This window comes from Danio rerio, chromosome 11 (genome assembly GCF_052040795.2).
Source record: "Danio rerio strain M-AB ecotype USA chromosome 11, GRCz13ab, whole genome shotgun sequence".
NCBI lineage: Eukaryota > Metazoa > Chordata > Actinopteri > Cypriniformes > Danionidae > Danio > Danio rerio.
The window spans coordinates 4,129,938-4,148,823 of NC_141031.1; the positions used below are offsets into that span (position 1 = coordinate 4,129,938).

At 35.3% G+C, this 18,886-nt stretch overlaps 1 protein-coding gene across 2 annotated transcripts in view; it reads left to right on the plus strand.

The window, feature by feature from the left end:
- camk1b (calcium/calmodulin-dependent protein kinase Ib) overlaps positions 1–18,886 on the plus strand; it is a 104,974-nt gene that overhangs the window by 20,345 nt on the left and 65,743 nt on the right. For both annotated transcript variants that reach the window (XM_087273125.1, XM_087273126.1), the window contains one exon: positions 9,919–10,029. In XM_087273125.1, the coding sequence (XP_087129251.1) occupies positions 9,919–10,029 (111 nt within the window). The remainder of the gene's footprint in view (positions 1–9,918; positions 10,030–18,886) is intronic.

Genomic DNA, 18,886 nt, shown 5'->3' on the forward strand with positions numbered 1-18,886 from the left:
GGGGAAAATTACAGTTGCGCTGGTCTGAAAATAGCAACAAATCACGCCATGCACATCTTGCACCTTATTGTGCCGGGTGTATGATGGGTCCACAATTGGAAATTTTTGGATATATACACATTTTTTGAACCCTGTCAGTTTAATGCAGGCCATTTCAATGTTTGTACATAATTTAATTGTTTTATTTTCAATGAAAACCAACGTCTTTCAAAATAAAAGGCTCCATTTGTGTAATGGTAAAGCTCTTGTGTGGTTGTAGTGTTTATGGTCCAATTCAGATGAGTTTTTTATAGTAATGCAGCATGTTACTTTGAGCAGTCAATATTTATCGAGTTCATTTTTGTTATGCAGTGACATTAAGTGCGTGTGTTAATACACCACATCCTGTGGTTTAGTGAAGTCTGATGATACCCATAAAAAACACATTCGATTTGTGCAATTTTACAGACACTTAGTGAATCTAGAATTAGCCCAGTAAGACTACAATGGTGCAACATACACTTGATTAGGCCATTTTAAAATGTATTTCTGATTGTTATACAGTCAGAGTTCTCCAGAGGAAAACAAAGGCTTACGATACTGTACATTTGTAACTGAAGATGGTTTTATGTGGTTTGTAAAGTCATAAGATAACAAATAAACTGCAGCTGAAGGAAGCTTAATGTGGTTTCTTGAAGGAAATCATGCAAGATAAAGACAATCTATAACTGAAGTTGACTTAATGTTAGGTACTGTACAAATCGATTGAACCTTTTTTGAAGATAATTTCGATTTTACAGACTCTTTAAGTAAACATTTATAGGACAATAACAGTAAAAGAAGCTTCGCAGACGACAATGTAGTCAAAATAAACACGCAATACAGGCACACAATATGTGTTTTTAGGAATCTATTATCGTATAAATGTCAAGGTGATCTCACAGCAAATGTTTTTCTAAAAATAAAATCTGTCAAATGTTTTATTTTTACAAATTGATATTTTAATAGGGCTTTTATTTGTTTTTTTATGTCAAGATAGTATCTCTGACACTTATTTGAGTTTTTGCGTCAATGAAATAAAATAAAAAATATAATAAAATAAACTGCAGTTAAAATAAATGTAAAAAATAATTTAAATAAATAAATAAAAATAAATAAGTAAATAAATAAATGACACCTGTTTCTATTTAAGACATTGTATGTGGTTCAAATAAAATGTCAAAATATGAGTGAAATAGTATAAATAAATAAATAAACAAATAAGTATAGTATTACTGACACATATTTGAGCCTATGCATTAATAAAATTAATAATAATAATACATTATTATTATTATTAATAATTGATAATAAATAATTATTATTACACTATAAAATAATAATTTTATACCATAATAAAATAAAATTTTTGCACCATAATTCAGTGTCATAGATTTTTGTAAAATAAATAAATAAACAAAAAAAATTAAATAAATAACCCAACATATATATTTATCTGACCTGGATTTATTAAATATATGAAATATTTTTTGCTCATGCTAAATTTGCTAACAAATGGGTAAAACATATTTAAATGTATGTTTTTAAAACTACAAATAATGCACCAAGAGCTATGTTACAGAGATTGAAATTACTTGATATCTTTATCCCGCATATGAACTGGCTGCTCTTTTTTCTGTGCTAACTGACTGCAGCGCGCTTCACAGTTGCTGTCGATAGAGTTTAACTTACTGAACCAGGAACATGATTTTATGTAGGCCAGGTTCAGTTCTGAATATGATGACAGCCAAGTTTAAACGCTCAGATGTCTGATCCATGTAACACGGCTACGACATTGCTCAACACTACTACCGCATTTTGTACAACTTCTGCTTTAGGAAAGAGGAAATGTACTGTCTCGTACTTAAAAACAAAATTAGACAAAGGGCCCTATCATATACCCGGCACAAGTGTGTGTGTTTTTTTTTTTTTTTGCTATTTTGAACTGAAGTAGGTTTCATTTTCATATTATTAGCGCTTTGCTATTTTGAGGCAACTGGAATATACCGCACTGTTGACCAACTAAAAGTTGTTTTAAAGTCAATGGTCAATGGAGTTTTTATTTGTTATTTAAAGAGTTATATGCACCTATGCGTGTCCAAAATGTGCATACACATTGCTTATTACACACAGAGATGTGCAGCAATACACAAATATAATAAAATAGGAAAAATTAAAGGATTTAAATGCTTAAATATTATTATAGTCTATATAAATAAAAGAATGCTACCTCTCCCATGCCTTCTTCACCACACAAAAGAAGATATTTTGTAGAATGTTGGCACCCATCGACTTTTATTCAGGGTTTTCACACTTCTTGAAAGTTATTGGACTTCATATACAGTTGAAGTCAGAATTATTTGCCCCCTTTACATTTTTTTCCTCTTTTTTACATATTTCCCAAATTATGTTTAACAGAGCACAGAAATTTTCACAGTATGTCTGATAATATTTTTTCTTCTGGAGAAAGGCTTATTTGTTTTATTTTGGCTAGCATAAAAGCAGTTTTTAATTTTTTAAACACCATTTTAGGGACCAAATTATTAGCCCCTTTAAGCTATATTTCTTTCCAATACTCTACAGAACAAACCATGGTTATACAATAACTTGCCTAATTACCCTAACCTGCCCAGTTACCCTAATTAACCTAGTTAAGCCTTTAAATGTAGAGAAACTCTTAATTTAAGAATCAGAAGTGTAATACCTTGTACAATAGCAATGACAAATAATGCAGATTTTATCAATGTTTCAGAAGCTGAGTTTGAAATTTGTTAGTTTTTAAACAAATTTCATAAAAGTTCTTTGAACATGACTGTCGACAAGAAAAAAAAGAAGTGCGTGTGCTTTTTTATGCCACTAATCAACGACTGAACCAGTTGGGTATTGTGCACGAGTGTTGCTGTTGATAGTGTTATAATTGTAATATTTAATAGTATTGTGATATTCAAGATTTTTGAAGCCATACAGCTCTGGATAACAGAAACCACTAGTCTTTTCTCCATCTATTAAAGTCTCTATAGTCATTTTGACAACACAAACCAGGGCTCGAAATTAACCTTTTTTCTTGGTAGCACTGGTGCGCCTAACTTAAAAAATGTAGGTGCACCAGACAAAATTTAGTAGTACCCACTAAAAACTATGAGCACCGTTACTACACGTTTTATATTAACAGATTCTATTAATAAACTCTCTAATCACAACTAACAAGTAAACAAAAATCTGCATGTGCTCACCGGCCCTGCATGCACTGCTTGATGTGAATAAGATGAACTGAATTAACAATAATAACTGTGCTGTTCTCACGGGTGCTGCTGTCTGATATTGCAAAGATGAAATTGACATATAACTTATTATTTGCATGCGCCATTTTAATAGCAATACCTGTCTTTTCATGAGCTGCAATGTCTATGTGAAGGCATGCTTTTTAGCGATGGTGAACACGGTGTCAGTCGCACGACTGACAGCATCGTGATGATCAAATGAAGGATTAAATAACGTTAGAACATCTCGTGCTTAAAATGTGTAAATGTTACCCGAAAACTTCGTCGCTACGGCTTTACGGTGAATGCTTTATTCATTTTCATAGCGGACTTTAACCTCTGGAAGTCTTTAATGCACTCTTGGAAAAGTGTAAATGCTGGATTGACATTCAGCACATGATCGCTAATCAGATCTGCCATTATTTGTAACTTTAGGTGGTTTCTAAAACTAAATCTGCCAATGTTGTTTTCATTCTCACTTATCCAGACCTTTACGTTTTCGCAGCTGTAGCTCCCTGTCATCAGAACTGAGTGATTGACAGCTGATATTAACCAATTAATTTGCATTCTGTGCTAGCGCAGTGGGCCAATAAGAAGAGCTTGAAGGCGGGACAAGCATTGTAGGCTTTGTTTACAGCAGCAAGTTGACATGTCAACTGATTTAAACCATTCCTGAGCTCTGCGTCTGGTGTTATTTGTTGCAAAAATGCATGAATGCCTCCTAAATCGGTGCATGTGGTGAACGTTTTGCTCTGAAAACTGGTTGCATGCATGACAGTAATTTTGTGCACTCCTACAAATGCTCCCAAATATATTTTGAGGTCGCAACGATAAAATTCAGTGCGCATATGCGACCAAAACGGTCGCAGTGTTGAGCCCTGTAAACCCTGCTGTCACCTCAATGGAAACGAAAATGTAAAGATGCGACTGAAGTAACACTTTTTCAACTCAGAGGTTACTTTTTTTAACTGCGAGCGCACATCGTGCAATGGAAAAAACGCAATTAAAATGCGAGTTGCGCAAGGCGCATAAGTAGTGCGAGAAACACTCATGGCCGTTAGTAACCCATTTAAATAATGCGCCTCTCATCGCAAGAAGCGCGTTCGGTGTGATCAACCCCTAAAACGGTCAAACGTTTAGAAAATTGCTCTGACATTTTTATTGTAAATATCAAAGGTCCAGTGAAGTGCTTCGAAATATGCAATTTTAATTCAATGTTTGACTTAACCTCAACCGAAACACGACGAGAGGGTGGGACATAGATTAGCTCCTCCCCTTTAAAAAAAACAGCCAATAGCGTTTTGTTTTATCACCGCTTTGCCAGTGAGAGAGCATTAAATGAAAAGCAAATGAGAAGCGTTTAGAAGGGGGCGGGCATGTCAGATTCTAGAGAGCATTTGATTGGTTATGATGTGATCTGTAGTATGAAGTGACGTGAATAAAAACGTTAATCCATTTAGGCGGAAGTGACAATTTACAAGCTTGACATGTTTATTTCAATTTTATATCCCTCTAAATCTGAGTTTTGTCACTGTTTTGGAGCACACAAGCTTATAGATATCCTAAAAATTAATAATACTGTTACTAACATCTAAACAAATTTTATTTTAATTCATTTTAATTTAAGTCTGAGTGAAATGTTAAGTACGTTAAGAAATTTCATGCTGCTGCATACGTCATTGTATGAATTACTAAGTAAGGTGCTTTATTTACAAGTAAGGGTGCTTTTAAAAGTCCTTAAAAGAGTGGAAACCCTGTTGATAATAGAAAAAAACTATAGACAACATTTTTCAGAATATCTTCATTTGTGTTGAACAATAGAAAACAATTCTAATAGGTTTTAAACAAGTGATGTATTTTTGGCTGGACTATCTTTTTAAGTTAGAATATAGAGCCAAACTTTTTTTTGGTTGACACGAGGTGACAAAGTTTGGCATGAATGAACCATCTCCTTGAATTCATTTGATGCAGGACAATACTAAACGGGTTATTTTGGACCTTGAAGCTCATCAGTTGTTGTCTAGGAGGGGCGGACAGACAGTGACAGCTCTTAGGAAATGGTTTAGCACTGTCCAAAATAGACACAACATACCCCCGGCCCACACAACAGAGGACAAGTCGTGAGTCTGAGCTGAAATGATTGCTGAAGATACCAGACTTACAGGGCGAACGCTAGGGCTGCAAAATGTATCACTTCTACATCGATATGATGAAGATATACAGATGAAGAAGAGTTATTAGCCACCCTGTATATTTTTCCCTACTTTGTTTATCATAGTTTCTCTACCAAGAATCCCAGTAAATTTAAGTCATTTTGTTCAATGACGTATATATCGTATAAAAAATAATTATCATAAAATATTTAATAAAATAAATTAAATAAAAAAGCATAAAATTATTGTTATAATGTCAGTTTATTCCAATATCATGCCACTCTAGCGAATACATAAAAGGTATTTGGGTGTATAGATCTCAGGATATCCCTATACGGCGGTCTGTGTGGAGCCAAAGTAACGTTCACAGCCTTTATTCAGAGCTGTTTGGGGACTTGTGAATCGTGCTGTTGAAAATCAAATCAGAGCTCTATTTAAAGATTTCCAGTCACACGTTTTGTTTTTGTTGAGAAAGCCATGTGAGAAATCTACCTGCGTTATTCTGGAGCTGTTATTTTTCAGTGTAATATTTCAGGTGAATATTCCATGCATATTTTAAGCATGTGCTGAAAATAATAAAGCCTGGCCGTGCAGTAAGCCAGTATTAAATTGTACTGTATGATAAATACATATTAAAAAATACATACACTGCCGGACAAGAGTTTGGGGTCAGTTTTTTTTCTTTCATTTTTTTTTTTGTTAAAGAAAATGATTTGTTTCTCAATGCAGCATTTATTAGATGTAAAAAAAAGTTTAATTGTTAAATATTTATTACAATTTAAAATAACTGCTTTCTTATTGTATGTAGTTTCAAATGAAATTAGTACTTCAGTCATTATTGCTTTTATTACTATTACCATTAATAATAATAATAATAATAATAATAATAATAATAATAATAATAATAATAATAATTAATATTAGAGTAATTTTTGAAGGATCATGTGACTCTGAAGCTTTAAATTCATCTTTAAAATCACTGGAATAAATAATTAAATTAAATTATAAACTAATTTTGAACAGTTATTTTATAGTGCAATAACATTTCACAATTTTACAAATGGCGACGCGGTGGCACAGTGGGTAGCGATCTCGCCTCACAGCAAGAAGGTCGCTGGTTCGAGTCTCGGCTGGGTCCGTTGGCATTTCTGTGTGGAGTTTGCATGTTCTCCCCGTGTTGGTGTGGGTTTCCTCCGGGAGCTCCGGTTTCCTCCACAAGACATGTGGTATAGGTGAATTGGATAAGCTTAATTGTCCGTAGTGTATGTGTGTGAATGAGAATGTATGGGTGTTTTCCAGTGATGGGTTGCAGCTGGAAGGACATTCGCTGTGTAAAACATCCGCTGCGTAAAACATCCGCTGCGTAAAACCCCAGATTAATAAAGGGACTAAAGCCGAAAAGAAAATGAATGAAGGAATGAATTTTACAATTTGCATTGTATTTCTGATTAAATAAAAAAAAAATGAAGAAAAAAAAATATTATCAGACATACTGTGAAAATTTCCTTGCTCTGTTAAACATTGTTAGGGAAATATTTAAAAAAGAGGAAAAAAGTGGGCTAATAATTCTGACTTTAACTGTGTGTGTGTGTGTGTGTGTGTGTGTGTATAAAAAAAAAAAAAAAAAATATATATATATATATATATATATATATATATATATATATATATATATATATATATATATATATATATATATATATATATATATATATATATACTCAAATGCATAAAAAGCCTTTTTTTGATCTTCTTAAAAACTTTAAGCAGGTTTAGAACAGGGAAGTGGGAAGTAAATGAGCTTTTCATAATAAGAGAAAAAGTCTAAAGTAAAGGCATGTGGTGTGAATTTTTTAGACTTAATAATTAGTTAGTTTTACAAGAAATAGATTTTTTAAAATGTATCTTTGGTTACAAAAAACTCTCTCAAGAAAATGTGGAAACAAACACGGGTGTTACAGGACTTTTATTTATCTTTTGAACCTGTTACTGCTTCGTTTACACTGTCTGAAGAGGGTTTTTTTGGCTAGAGTATGTGTGTGTAGCCGTCAGACGTCTCTCGCTCAAAGAAAAACAGACAGATGGAGAGCACTTGCTGTGACACGACGGCGTCTTAATAGTAATCGCAGTTTACACATTGTAAAAGGCCTTAACGCTTCAAGGCTCATCATATGTCATCATGTGTGACACTTGTAAATTACACCACAGCCTTGTAAACGTGAGGATATCCACATGCTCGGGTCAAAATCCAAGTGAATTGTCTTATAGGACAAAGGTTTTAAAGGAAGACTCTAAAAATAGGCTCATTTTATCTGGCTGAAGCTATTTTAGCTTAGCTTAGCACAGATGATGGAATCGGATTAGACCATTAGCATCTCTCTCAAAAGTTTCAAAAAATTATTAAAGTAAATACAAACAGTTTTCCTGTTTAAAGCTGAAAATTTCCTGTCATAACATTGTGTACTTAGACCGACGGAAAATGAAGAATTGCTATTTCCTTCCTATAGATGCTATACCTAAACTTGCCATTTTCTAGCTGTAGTTCCTAGCCATATTGAACTAGAAACTACAAACTTTTAATTTGTTGTCAGTCGGTCTTAGTACAGTTTGTGAATCCATTCAGCTGATCTCTGGGTTTGGCAGGAGCACTTTTAGCTTAGCTTAGCATAGATCATTGAATCTGATTAGACCATTAGCATCTCTCTCAAAAATTGTAAAAAAAAAAAAAAAAAACTATTTTAAATAAATAAAACTGTTTTACTATTTAAGGCCTGACCCTTCTGTAAATACATTGTGTACTAAGACTGATGGAAAATGAAAAGTTGCTATTTTCTTGCTATAATGCCTATAGACGCTATCTAGCTATATGTGCTATTTTAGCTATAGTTCCTAGCCATATTGACCAAGAAAACAACAGTGTTTCATTTTCCGTCACTCTTAGTACACAAAGTAATTACAGAGGGTCAGGATTTAAATAGTATAATTATATATTTTTTCCAATTTTTAGCAAGATGCTAATGGTCTAATCCAAGTCAGTGATATATGCTAAGCTAAGCTAAAAGTGCTCCTACGGAGATCAGGAGGGTGGATTCAAAAATGGCAAAACTCAACTATTTACACTATTTTAACTTTCCAATTGTTTAACTCTTTAACCAAAATCTATAACTCTTAAACTGAAATGTTCTCTTAAGCATTTAGCTTAAGCTTGTGTAAATGTGGAGTTAAAAAGTTGACTTTCACCATTTTTTAATAAATTCAGCCAATCTCTGGGTTTTGTGGGAGCACTTTTAGCTTACCTTAGCATAGATCATTGAATCGAATTAGACCATTAGCATCTGATGCAAAAATTAAAACGATTATAAAAAAAACAAAACAGCAGTTTTCCCATTTAAATCTGGAATCGTCTGTAGTTAAAATGTGGACTAAGGCTGACGGAAAATCAAAAGAAGCTATTTTCTTGCTATAGTTCCTATAGTCGCTATCTTGCTATAGTTACACTTTTCTATCTGTAGTTCCTAGTCGTATTGACCTAGAAGCAACTTTTCATTTTCCACCGGTCTTAGTAACAATGTAAATACAGAAGGGTCGGGCTTTAAATAGGAAAAGGATCTTTTTTGCAGGTCTGGCGGGAGCATATTTGGCTTAGCTTAGCATAGATCATTAAATAAGATTAGACCATTAGCATCTCGCTTTAAAACAAACCGAAAAAAAAGGTAAAAACAAAATTTTTCTTATATAAAGCTGGAATCTTCTGTAATTACAATGTGTACCTTGACCGACAGAAAATGAAAAGTTGCTAGTTTATAGCTATAGTTCCTATAGATGCCATCTAGCTATGGTTCCTATTCATATTGACCTAGAAAATGGCAGTATTTCATTTTGCGTCAGTCTTAGTACACAATGTAATTACAGAAGGGTCAGGCTTTAAATAGTAAAATTATGTTTTTTGCAATTTTTAAGTGAGATGCTAACGGTCTAATCCGATTCAATGATCTATGCCAAGCTAAGCTAATAGTGCTCCCGCAATGTCCTACCTCCGATTCAAAAAGTAAGTAGCACATTTTGATGGCGCAATATGCTACTCATCAGACTTGCCTACCACTGTAAGTTTTAACGTGGAGTAGTGTGATATGAAGCTATTATATCGCCCCAACATACCTGATGCCTAACCCCAACCTCAGAACCATTCAATTACAGTGTTAGTAGCATAATCTGAAGTGTAGGATAAAATGTCAGGACACTGGAGATCGGCTGAATGGATTTAAAAACACAACTGTTTATCTCTGTTTAGACTTTATTTAATTGTTTAACTCTCAATTGTTAAACTCAACTTAAAAATTATATTGAATGTTCCTTAAAGATTTCAGCTGAAGCTCTTGTAGTTTCACGATCATGTCATGTCAGAAAATGTTAGCCTTGGCTCTAATTATCTGTAGGTTTTTCTTTATAATGTATAGTAATTCACCAATTTCCTCTTCCTCTCTCAGTTTCTCCATCATCGACCGTAGCAAAATGCCCCTGGGAGAGGATGGACCCTCTTGGAAAAAGAAAACAGCGAACATCAAGGATATCTATGACTTCAAAGAGGTTTTGGGCACGTAAGTTAATAAAATCTTTCACTTCCAACTCAGAAGCTCTACAAAAGCGACCGCTGCTGTGTGTGTTTTCAGCTGACGGCAGGCGTTTGTTCTTGACATTAATCATACTTGACTTTATTGAATTAGGTTAGAGTTTTGTGCTGAGGAACTTTTTGTGTTGACCTTTTGCAGATGTGGCACTTTCCTGCACGGTCACGACGCTTGCTTGGTGAAGCAGGATTTTAATGGACTTTTAATAGGGAACGTTTAGTATTTAGGCTCATCCTGATGGTTCATTATGTGTAATGTGGAAATTATGAATTGTGCCTCATTTACAAGTAGAAGTGTTAAAGGTACAGTAATGTAAGCAGGCTGTTGAACTCAATGGATGGGGAAGCCTGACATTCTTTACAGAGAAACACTGTGCTATGAATAGGGATGTGCAATAGGATGATATACAGTTGTTATATGTCATATTTCCGTCTGGAGAAAGTCTTATTTTGTGTTTGGTTTGACTGGAATAATTTAAAAAATGTTTTGGTCAATATTTATTTTAAGTTCAATATTATATTGCCTACAGAAAAAAAAACACTTTTATACAAGACAATAGCCACTTTCACACATACAGACCTTTCCGGAAAATTATCGGCAATTTTCCGGAAAGTTGTATGTGTGAACAGGTCCTTTTTGAAAATACCGGTAAATTCGGTCTGGCTATTTTGCGGAAAGAGAAGTTGTAACATTACCGGTAGTTTGCCGGAATGCTGCGCTGTGTGAACGCAGAAGGAAGATTGCCGGAAAGAGCGCGTGCATGTCTAGAACGTGCTGATGTGGGCAGTGGCGCCCCCAGAAAATTTTCTTAGGGGTGGCCAAGTAAGGCCACAACAAATCTTGTGGTGGCACACAAAAAAATTATGAATTGTGTATATATTGTGAATAAAGAGTAATGTTATATTTTTGTTTTTGGTAAAATAAATAATGACGTTTTAATGAATTCCAATAATTACTCTTGAAATATTGTAATTTATTCCGCAAGTACAAGTGCAAACCAAATAAAAATCAATATTTAGTCTAAAACCTCTATCAGGTAAGTTATTTCTTGTACAACATACAACATATGCCATGTCTAACATTAATGAATTATGAATAATGAATATGATTAAGGAATGAATTAATAAACCAAACAAAACCCCAAAAAATTTTGAAAAGCAGATTTCAAAATGCATCTAGTGATTTATTTTGGATTTGTGGTTTTCAATCAGATGAAACACAACTTTCTCACTTCAAAAATAATAATTTCTTAATAAAGAGTGTGCAATCTCAGTGAATCAGCTTCGTCAGTGGCGCTGATCAATCCACAATAATTTAGTGGCTGCATTTTATTTATTCATTTATTTATTGAAGTATTGTGAATTTAAGTAAATACATTTAAATTAATAATATTAGCAACTATCATATTGGGGTGGCCACAGGGGTCTTCTTTATCCAATCAGAACAGTCAGACGCATTCACGTCCGCGCGGTTTATGAGTATATTTTTCCAGACACATTTAGCTGCTAGAAATTAGTCAGATAACGATTATATGTTCATCTTAATGCCAACCGTGTAAATAATTATCGATAAGATGCTTCTGATAAACCGTTGTTTGTTTACCTTCGAGCTTTGCGTGTGCCCATGAAACAGCCCATGGGCACACACACATATCATGTACATCTCGACATGCGAAAGTGTTTCTCTATATGTTTTCATCGAAGTAGTTCACAACACTGATCCATCCACAGAGTTTGTGATGTAGTCAAATGTTAACAAACACAAGCGCAGCCGTTTAGAGCTCATTTCTGGTTAATGATGTCAGAATTTACCGGTATTTTGGAATGGATGTGTGAATGCTCTTTTCCGGAAAAATTCCGTAACGTCCTCGCCTGTGTGAACAGCGATTTTTTGATTTTACCGGTAAAGTCGTTCCGGAAATTTTCCAGATATTTACCGGTATCACTGTGTGAAAGGGGCTATTGCCTAATTATACTAAATTACCTAATTAACATAACCTAGTGAAGCCTTTAAATGGCACTTTAAGCTGAATAGTAGTATCTTGCAAAATACGTTTCTTGAAAAATATTATCATGGTGTAACCCACGGGTCCTACTGTGCCCAACCTGGTCTGGGCTGGAATTGAACCGGCTATTCTTTGTATGTGAGTCGGTTACTCTAACAAGGAGGCTAAAGACCATGACCTCTTGCGGCTGTTGCTAGAGCACCTTTAGAGGTCATAGGAGTCAAGTTTACCTGCATAGCACTTTGCTAGCTGGCCTCTGTTACTCTCACCTCCCTAAACCTCACTCGCATCCTGGACGAACCCCCAAGTGCAACCCACCAGTCCTACTGCACCCAACCCGGTCTGAGCTGGGATCAAACCACTTATTATTTGTATGGGAGTCAACCGGTCCTACTGCACCCAACTTGCTCTGAGCTGGGATCAAACCAGTTATTCTTTGTATGGGAGTCCGTTGCTCCAAGGAGGCTTGAGACCATGACCGCTAGCGTCTGTCTCTAGAGCACCTTTAGAGGTCAGAGGAGTGAGGTTTACCTACATGGCACTTCACTAGTTTGCCTCCATTACAATGTCAAAATACAAAAGAATTTAGTCATTAGAAACAAGTGATTAAAACTATTATGTTTATTAACTAGTTGGATTAAAATCTACTCTCCTTTAAACAACTAAAAATAAAAATAGTGTTGAGGGACTTCAGATTTCACAGAGGGCTAGTAATTGTATATCGTTTGTAAAATAGAACGTCGATACAATCTACTCGATACAAGTTTTCAAAAATATCTAACTGTAATATTTCATATACCTTGTGTTCACACATTTCCCTGCTGAAAAATCCAGCTTAAACCAGCCTAGGCTGGTTGGCTGGTTTTAGCTGGTCGACCAGCCTGGTTTTAGAGGGGTTTTGGCCACTTCCAGGCTGGTTTCCAGCCATTTCCAGCCTGGTCTTAGCTGGTCAGGCTGGGAGATGACCAGCTAAAACCAGCTTGACCAGCCTAGCTAAGCTGGGAGTCCAGCCAAAACCAGCTATGTCCAGCTTAAACCAGGCTGGTCAAGCTGGTTTTAGCTGGTCATTTTCCAGCCTGACCAGCTAAGACCAGGCTGGAAATGGCTGGAAACCCCTCTAAAACCAGGCTGGTCAACCAGCAAAAACCAGCCAACCAGCCTAGGCTGGTTTGAGCTAGATTTTTCAGTAGGGTTAAACCATAACAAATTAAAAAATTAACCGTTTAACAAATTAACAAATTATCAGAAGCATGGACTCTTCATAAAACCGCCTGGATTGTTTCACACCAAAACGACAGCCGCATGTGAGCAGTAGTGGGAACAGTCTCAATGCAGTCAGAAATGAGAATATCTGGTCTGTTTCAAAGAAACTACTCATTTGTTGAAGTGCGACGGAGAACTTTTGGTTCAATCCCGAGTTTCAATTTGTGTCAGTAACGTAACGAAACAACCAAGGTCTCGTTTTCGAATAAATTCATTTCACAACTCCCTTAGAGTTAAACAGTGTACCAATTTTGAATCCAATCAGCCGATCTCTAGGAATGGCGGGAGCACTTTTAGCCTAGCTTAGCATAATTCATTGAATCAGATTAGACCATTAGCATCTCACTCAAAAATTACAAAAGAGTTTGAACTCAACTGTTTAAAGTCCACATGAACCGGAAGCTGCGCCCGTTTGTTTTCTGTACTCCTAGAGAAACAGAATATTTAATGAGAAAACAGTGGGCGTGGCTTGTTTTTTCTACTGCAAGCTGATTGGATGTAGTAAAGTAGGCATTTCATTCAGAGAGATCTAGAAAAGGGTTTGGAGAGAGTTACTACAACCTAACAGACTCCTCCTGCTCAACATTTAGGTGTGTTGACTGACAGCTGGAGGGGCGTGGTTAAGTATGTTAGCCACGCCCAATACCTCAGACAGACCTAATCTGAAAATTTGACAGAAAACAAACAGCAAGTGCATTTTCATATTTCAATTTCAGATTACCAGAGCAAACCATTTTCTTAATGAAATGCACAGATGAATTGTTCACCACAGAATTAGCTTTATGAGCTAACAAAATCAGCATGGCTAGTTTTGATTTCATTTGTACTTTGAGATACTCACAATTCATCCTTTCTCCTCGCGTTCAGTTCAGATAAAATAAAATACAGAAGCAGAAGAATTATATAACTGTATTTTCAGATTCAAACCCTGCGGTCTCTCATTAAACACTTCCACATGCTGCACTCGGAGCCAGTTTAAAGACTGGGGGCCATTGTTAGGGCTGAGCTTTCTATTTTTTCCGCTTTGGCATGCTCGGATATCGGGTCTGTGGATGACCCTTGCTCTCCTCAAACAGTGACAGGAGTGGGAAAACTCAGAGGCAGCATTTCAGGCCTGCATTCGGTGTCTACACTGACATCATGTCTGCTGTGAGAGTTTCAGACAGGAGAGAAGGGGGGAACTGCGCTTTCGTTTATTTCCACCGCTTCAATAAGGTTTGATTAATGAGAATGCGGAAAGACGTGTTACAGAATAAACATATTAACTTTATTCAAATGAGCCTGTTTCGTTTTAATGGTTGCTGATCATTCGCTTAGTCAGAATGTCAGCATTCGCTAAGGTCAGTTTTGTATGTTGTCCAGGCTTGTTCGGGGACAGATCAACAGCTCTGCGTCGTTCAACTGCGAGTTCATCGTGGGTTGGTTGTCTTGGCAACAAGAGGAGACACTTTCCATATGGACTATAACTGTTGCTATGGAAACAAAGTTTTTATTTTCTATTAATAATCCGGCGGGTAAATGTGTAAGCATCGAGAGCCTCAATGTTCTGTCTCATGGAAATGTTTTTGTTGGGTTTTTTTGGGGGGTGGTGGAGGGATTTCGTCCAGTCTGTAATGCTCTGCTCCATTTCACTGTTTGACTCTCTTGCGGTGGATTTTACACAGCTCCTCATCAACTCTGGGACTATACAAACCCTTTAAACACACTCAGCCAGTCTCATTAAATCGAGCTCTTAAACTGGAGACTGTATCAGTATAATGTCAAGCTGTTATATGCTTCACTTAAACTGCTATTGATTCATCGAGTGAGAGAGAAACTCAGGAAATGTACGTTAGAAAATCCTAAACCATTTCCTTTGGCGTGGATTCATATAAGCCTGCAGCAGTGGTGTAAAATAACAAATTACAAATTACTCAAACTACTGTCATTGAGTAGTTTCTCTTAGAAATTGTCATTTATTAAGTAGTTTTAAAAGTGTGTACTTTTACTTTCCTTTGAGTACATTTTTACTGCAGTATCAGTACTTTTACTACTCTACTTTCCTTCAACATACAGTCACTACTTTACTTTTCTTGTCTATGAGGATTAAAAACATCAGTCCTGTCCAATGACATCGCACATAGAAGGTAAATCGGATCTAACTAAACCAGGGGCGTTGCTAGACATAAAGCTCTACTGGGGCACAGCACCGCCTTCACAAAACATAAATAAATAAATTAATAAATTAATAAAAAAAAATTATAATAAAATACATATATATATATATATATATATATATATATATATATATATATATATATATATATATATGTGTGTGTGTGTGTGTGTGTGTGTGTGTGTGTGTGTGTGTGTGTGTGTGTGTGTGTGTGTATGTATATATCTATCTATATATATATATATATATATATATATATATATATATATATATATATATATATATATATATATATAGTTAAAGTCAGAATTGTTAGATATATATATGCGCCAAAATAGTTGGCGATTCATTCTGCTGTAGTGACCCCTGGTATATAAAGGACTAAGCCGAAGGAAAATGAATGAATACACACACACACATACATACATACAAATATATATATATATATATATATATATATATATATATATATATATATATATATATATATATATATATATATATATATATATATATACACATACATTTTCAATGATCTATGATTTTCTTATTTTAATCTATCTTGCTGTTTTTATTTTATTTTAGTCTGCTTGAGTTAGGTTCAAATGATTTTTTATTTTAGTTAGTTTTAATTTGTTTAGCTTTTTTGCATCAAAAATATTTCTAGTAATTCTAATAGTAATTATTCAAGTAATTATAATGATTATACATATTTTATTTTAACAACTAAATTAATATACAAAATGCAAATAAATAAATACAAATAAATCCAAGTAAAACAGTATTGCATGCATACATTGCTTCCATCAGCGTTGGTTTGGTTGCACAGAGAATAACGTCTTTATTGTGGGATTACCACTCTAAATAAATAAATCTCAAAGTATTTACTGGGGCACTGGCGATTTTTACTGGGGCATGTGCGCATGTGTGGGGTCTAGCGAAGCCCCTGTACTGAACTACCTCAAGACATGGGCGATTTATAATTGCAGCAAACTGTTTGGAAGTTTTAAAAGTGTCCAACAAGATGTCCAAAATCTTTACACGCATTGACCCAGAGACTGTTTAGATGCATGTCACTTGTTTACTGATGACGGATGTTTACTGTATGATGACCGAAATGGCCTTAAACACCCAGCGGGCACAAGACGTCAACATGACGTCAGATTGACGTTGCACCTCAACCTCGTGGGGACGTTGCATTTTGTTTAAAAATTAAAATTGGGTTGACGTCAGAACTTCAGGATGATGTCAATGTTCGACATCCAACCTAAAATCAACCAAATATTAACGTCTAATGATGTTACAGCTTGACATTGTGTGGACGTTAGCACTATGACGTCTATTAGATGTTGAATTCGGTTGTCATACCTGATGAATACATTTCAGTATTTGACGTCAATATGATGTTGATTTAAGATGCTGGCTTGATGTTGAACTTTGGTAACTTTCTAACCAAAAATGACAGAGATTAAAAAAAAGTGTGCTTTCTACAGGTGGTTTGTCAAGCCCACTCACCTTGTGTGAGACACACTCAGAATTGCATAACGTTTTAAACTTGTCATGTCGTGTGGTGGCCGAAGGGAAGAGGGTTCAACCCACTACTACCTAATGGAGTGTCTTGTATTCTTGGTGTATTGAGATTCTCATGAAGTATTGTTTGCTCGACCTGTATCCAAGGGAAACAGACTGTATTTAGCTTTGGGGCGGAGGCTGTTTGTTTCATTGGGTTTGAACAGTTGTTGATGTACTTGACGCTGAAAACTGTCATGCTTTTCAGCCCCCCACCCAGTCCCTCGTGCCCTGCTCGCATGTAGATCTCCTGCAAACTCGGTTTATCAACACCATAATGACTTCCTTGAGTAAATGTTTGACTAAGCGACTCCCGTGGACGCTCTTTCAGATTAAACAGACTGTTTTTTTTTTTTGAGGACGTCGTTAAGAGGGTTGTGTAATCTTCGCTAAGTACACATAATTGAAACGCTCAGCAAATGTACATTAGACTTAAATTCTTGGGATGGCGGTGTCAGCGAGCGTGTTATTCAGAGTTTATGGACACAGTTTCTTCTGCGGCTTGAGATTTAGGGCTTGATGTCTCTGTGTGGATTGAAGGAGGTCACTAAATGAAGCCTTCATACTATATTATCATATAAAGCGCGGAAAATATTGAAGATGTTTTTTTCCTGGGAATAATATTTCTGAAGGAGCTGTTGACATGGAATTGAACCAGATTTTGGTAAAAACCCAAACAATACGATACAATGAGTTATAACAAGGGAATGACACAAGGAGAAAGTACTGATCTACTGAAGCGTATTTAACACTTTATATAAAAGGCTTTTTTGGTGATGGCAGCTTAAAGATGCCTCTTATATGGAGAATAAAGTCACATACATTACTTAGATGTGAGTATTTCTTAGGTGTGACTATCAAATCTGATCTTTAATTTGTATTCTCTATTGGATTCAGTTCAGGTGATTGGGTAGGCCATTCTACAGCTTGATTTTCTTTCTCTGAAAGCATTTGTGAGTCTCCTTGGCTGTGTTTTGGATCATTGTCTTGCTGAAATGTCCACCCTGGTTTCATCTTCATCCTCCTGCTAATGTAGATGTTGGACTGAAGCAGCTGATATTCATTTACACTAACGAAGGGCAGAAGGTTGAATGTCTGGTTCCATTTTGTGGCCGCTGTCCCTTTAGACCAGTGGTTCTCAAACTTTTTTCATCAAGTACCACCTCAGAAAAAAATTGTCTCTCCAAGTATCACCATAATGAGCAGCATTGAAATACAGTAGTGTAGTAAGCCCAGTAAAGCAGCTACAGTTCTAAAACGTGGCAGATTCATTTCTACTATTACGAATATTTATTATTGTCAGCCATTTTAAACATTATAAATAGTCTGAACGTTAACACTGTTCTGTGTTTATATTTAAAAAAAAAAAAAAACTGAAAACGTCAACATTTAAATAAAAAATATGTCATATTCATATACAAATCATTTTTAATGCATTTTGAAATATATGTAGCATGTACAAATGACACATTTGATATCTCTGTGTACCACTAGAAGGAAGCCCACGTACCACAGTTTGAGAACCACTGCTTTAGACAACACTTGCCCAGCAAACCATGTTTGTTTTTCTTGGTGTCAAATTGACCCCATACAAAACTGTGTTCCTTTGCTAAAATAAATTGTTTTTCTTTTCATTTGTTATAAATAACAAAAATATATACTAATAACAAGTGCAAAACTAATAAAACAACAAAAATATAAATACTCGTCCAATTTTAGTTGAAACGGGGAGTTTTCATGCTGATTTGTAAATTATAGTAATGCAATAGGTAATCTGTATGTACCCTGTAAAAACTTACAGATTGTTTACTCAGTTTAAAATTGTAAGTTAGATG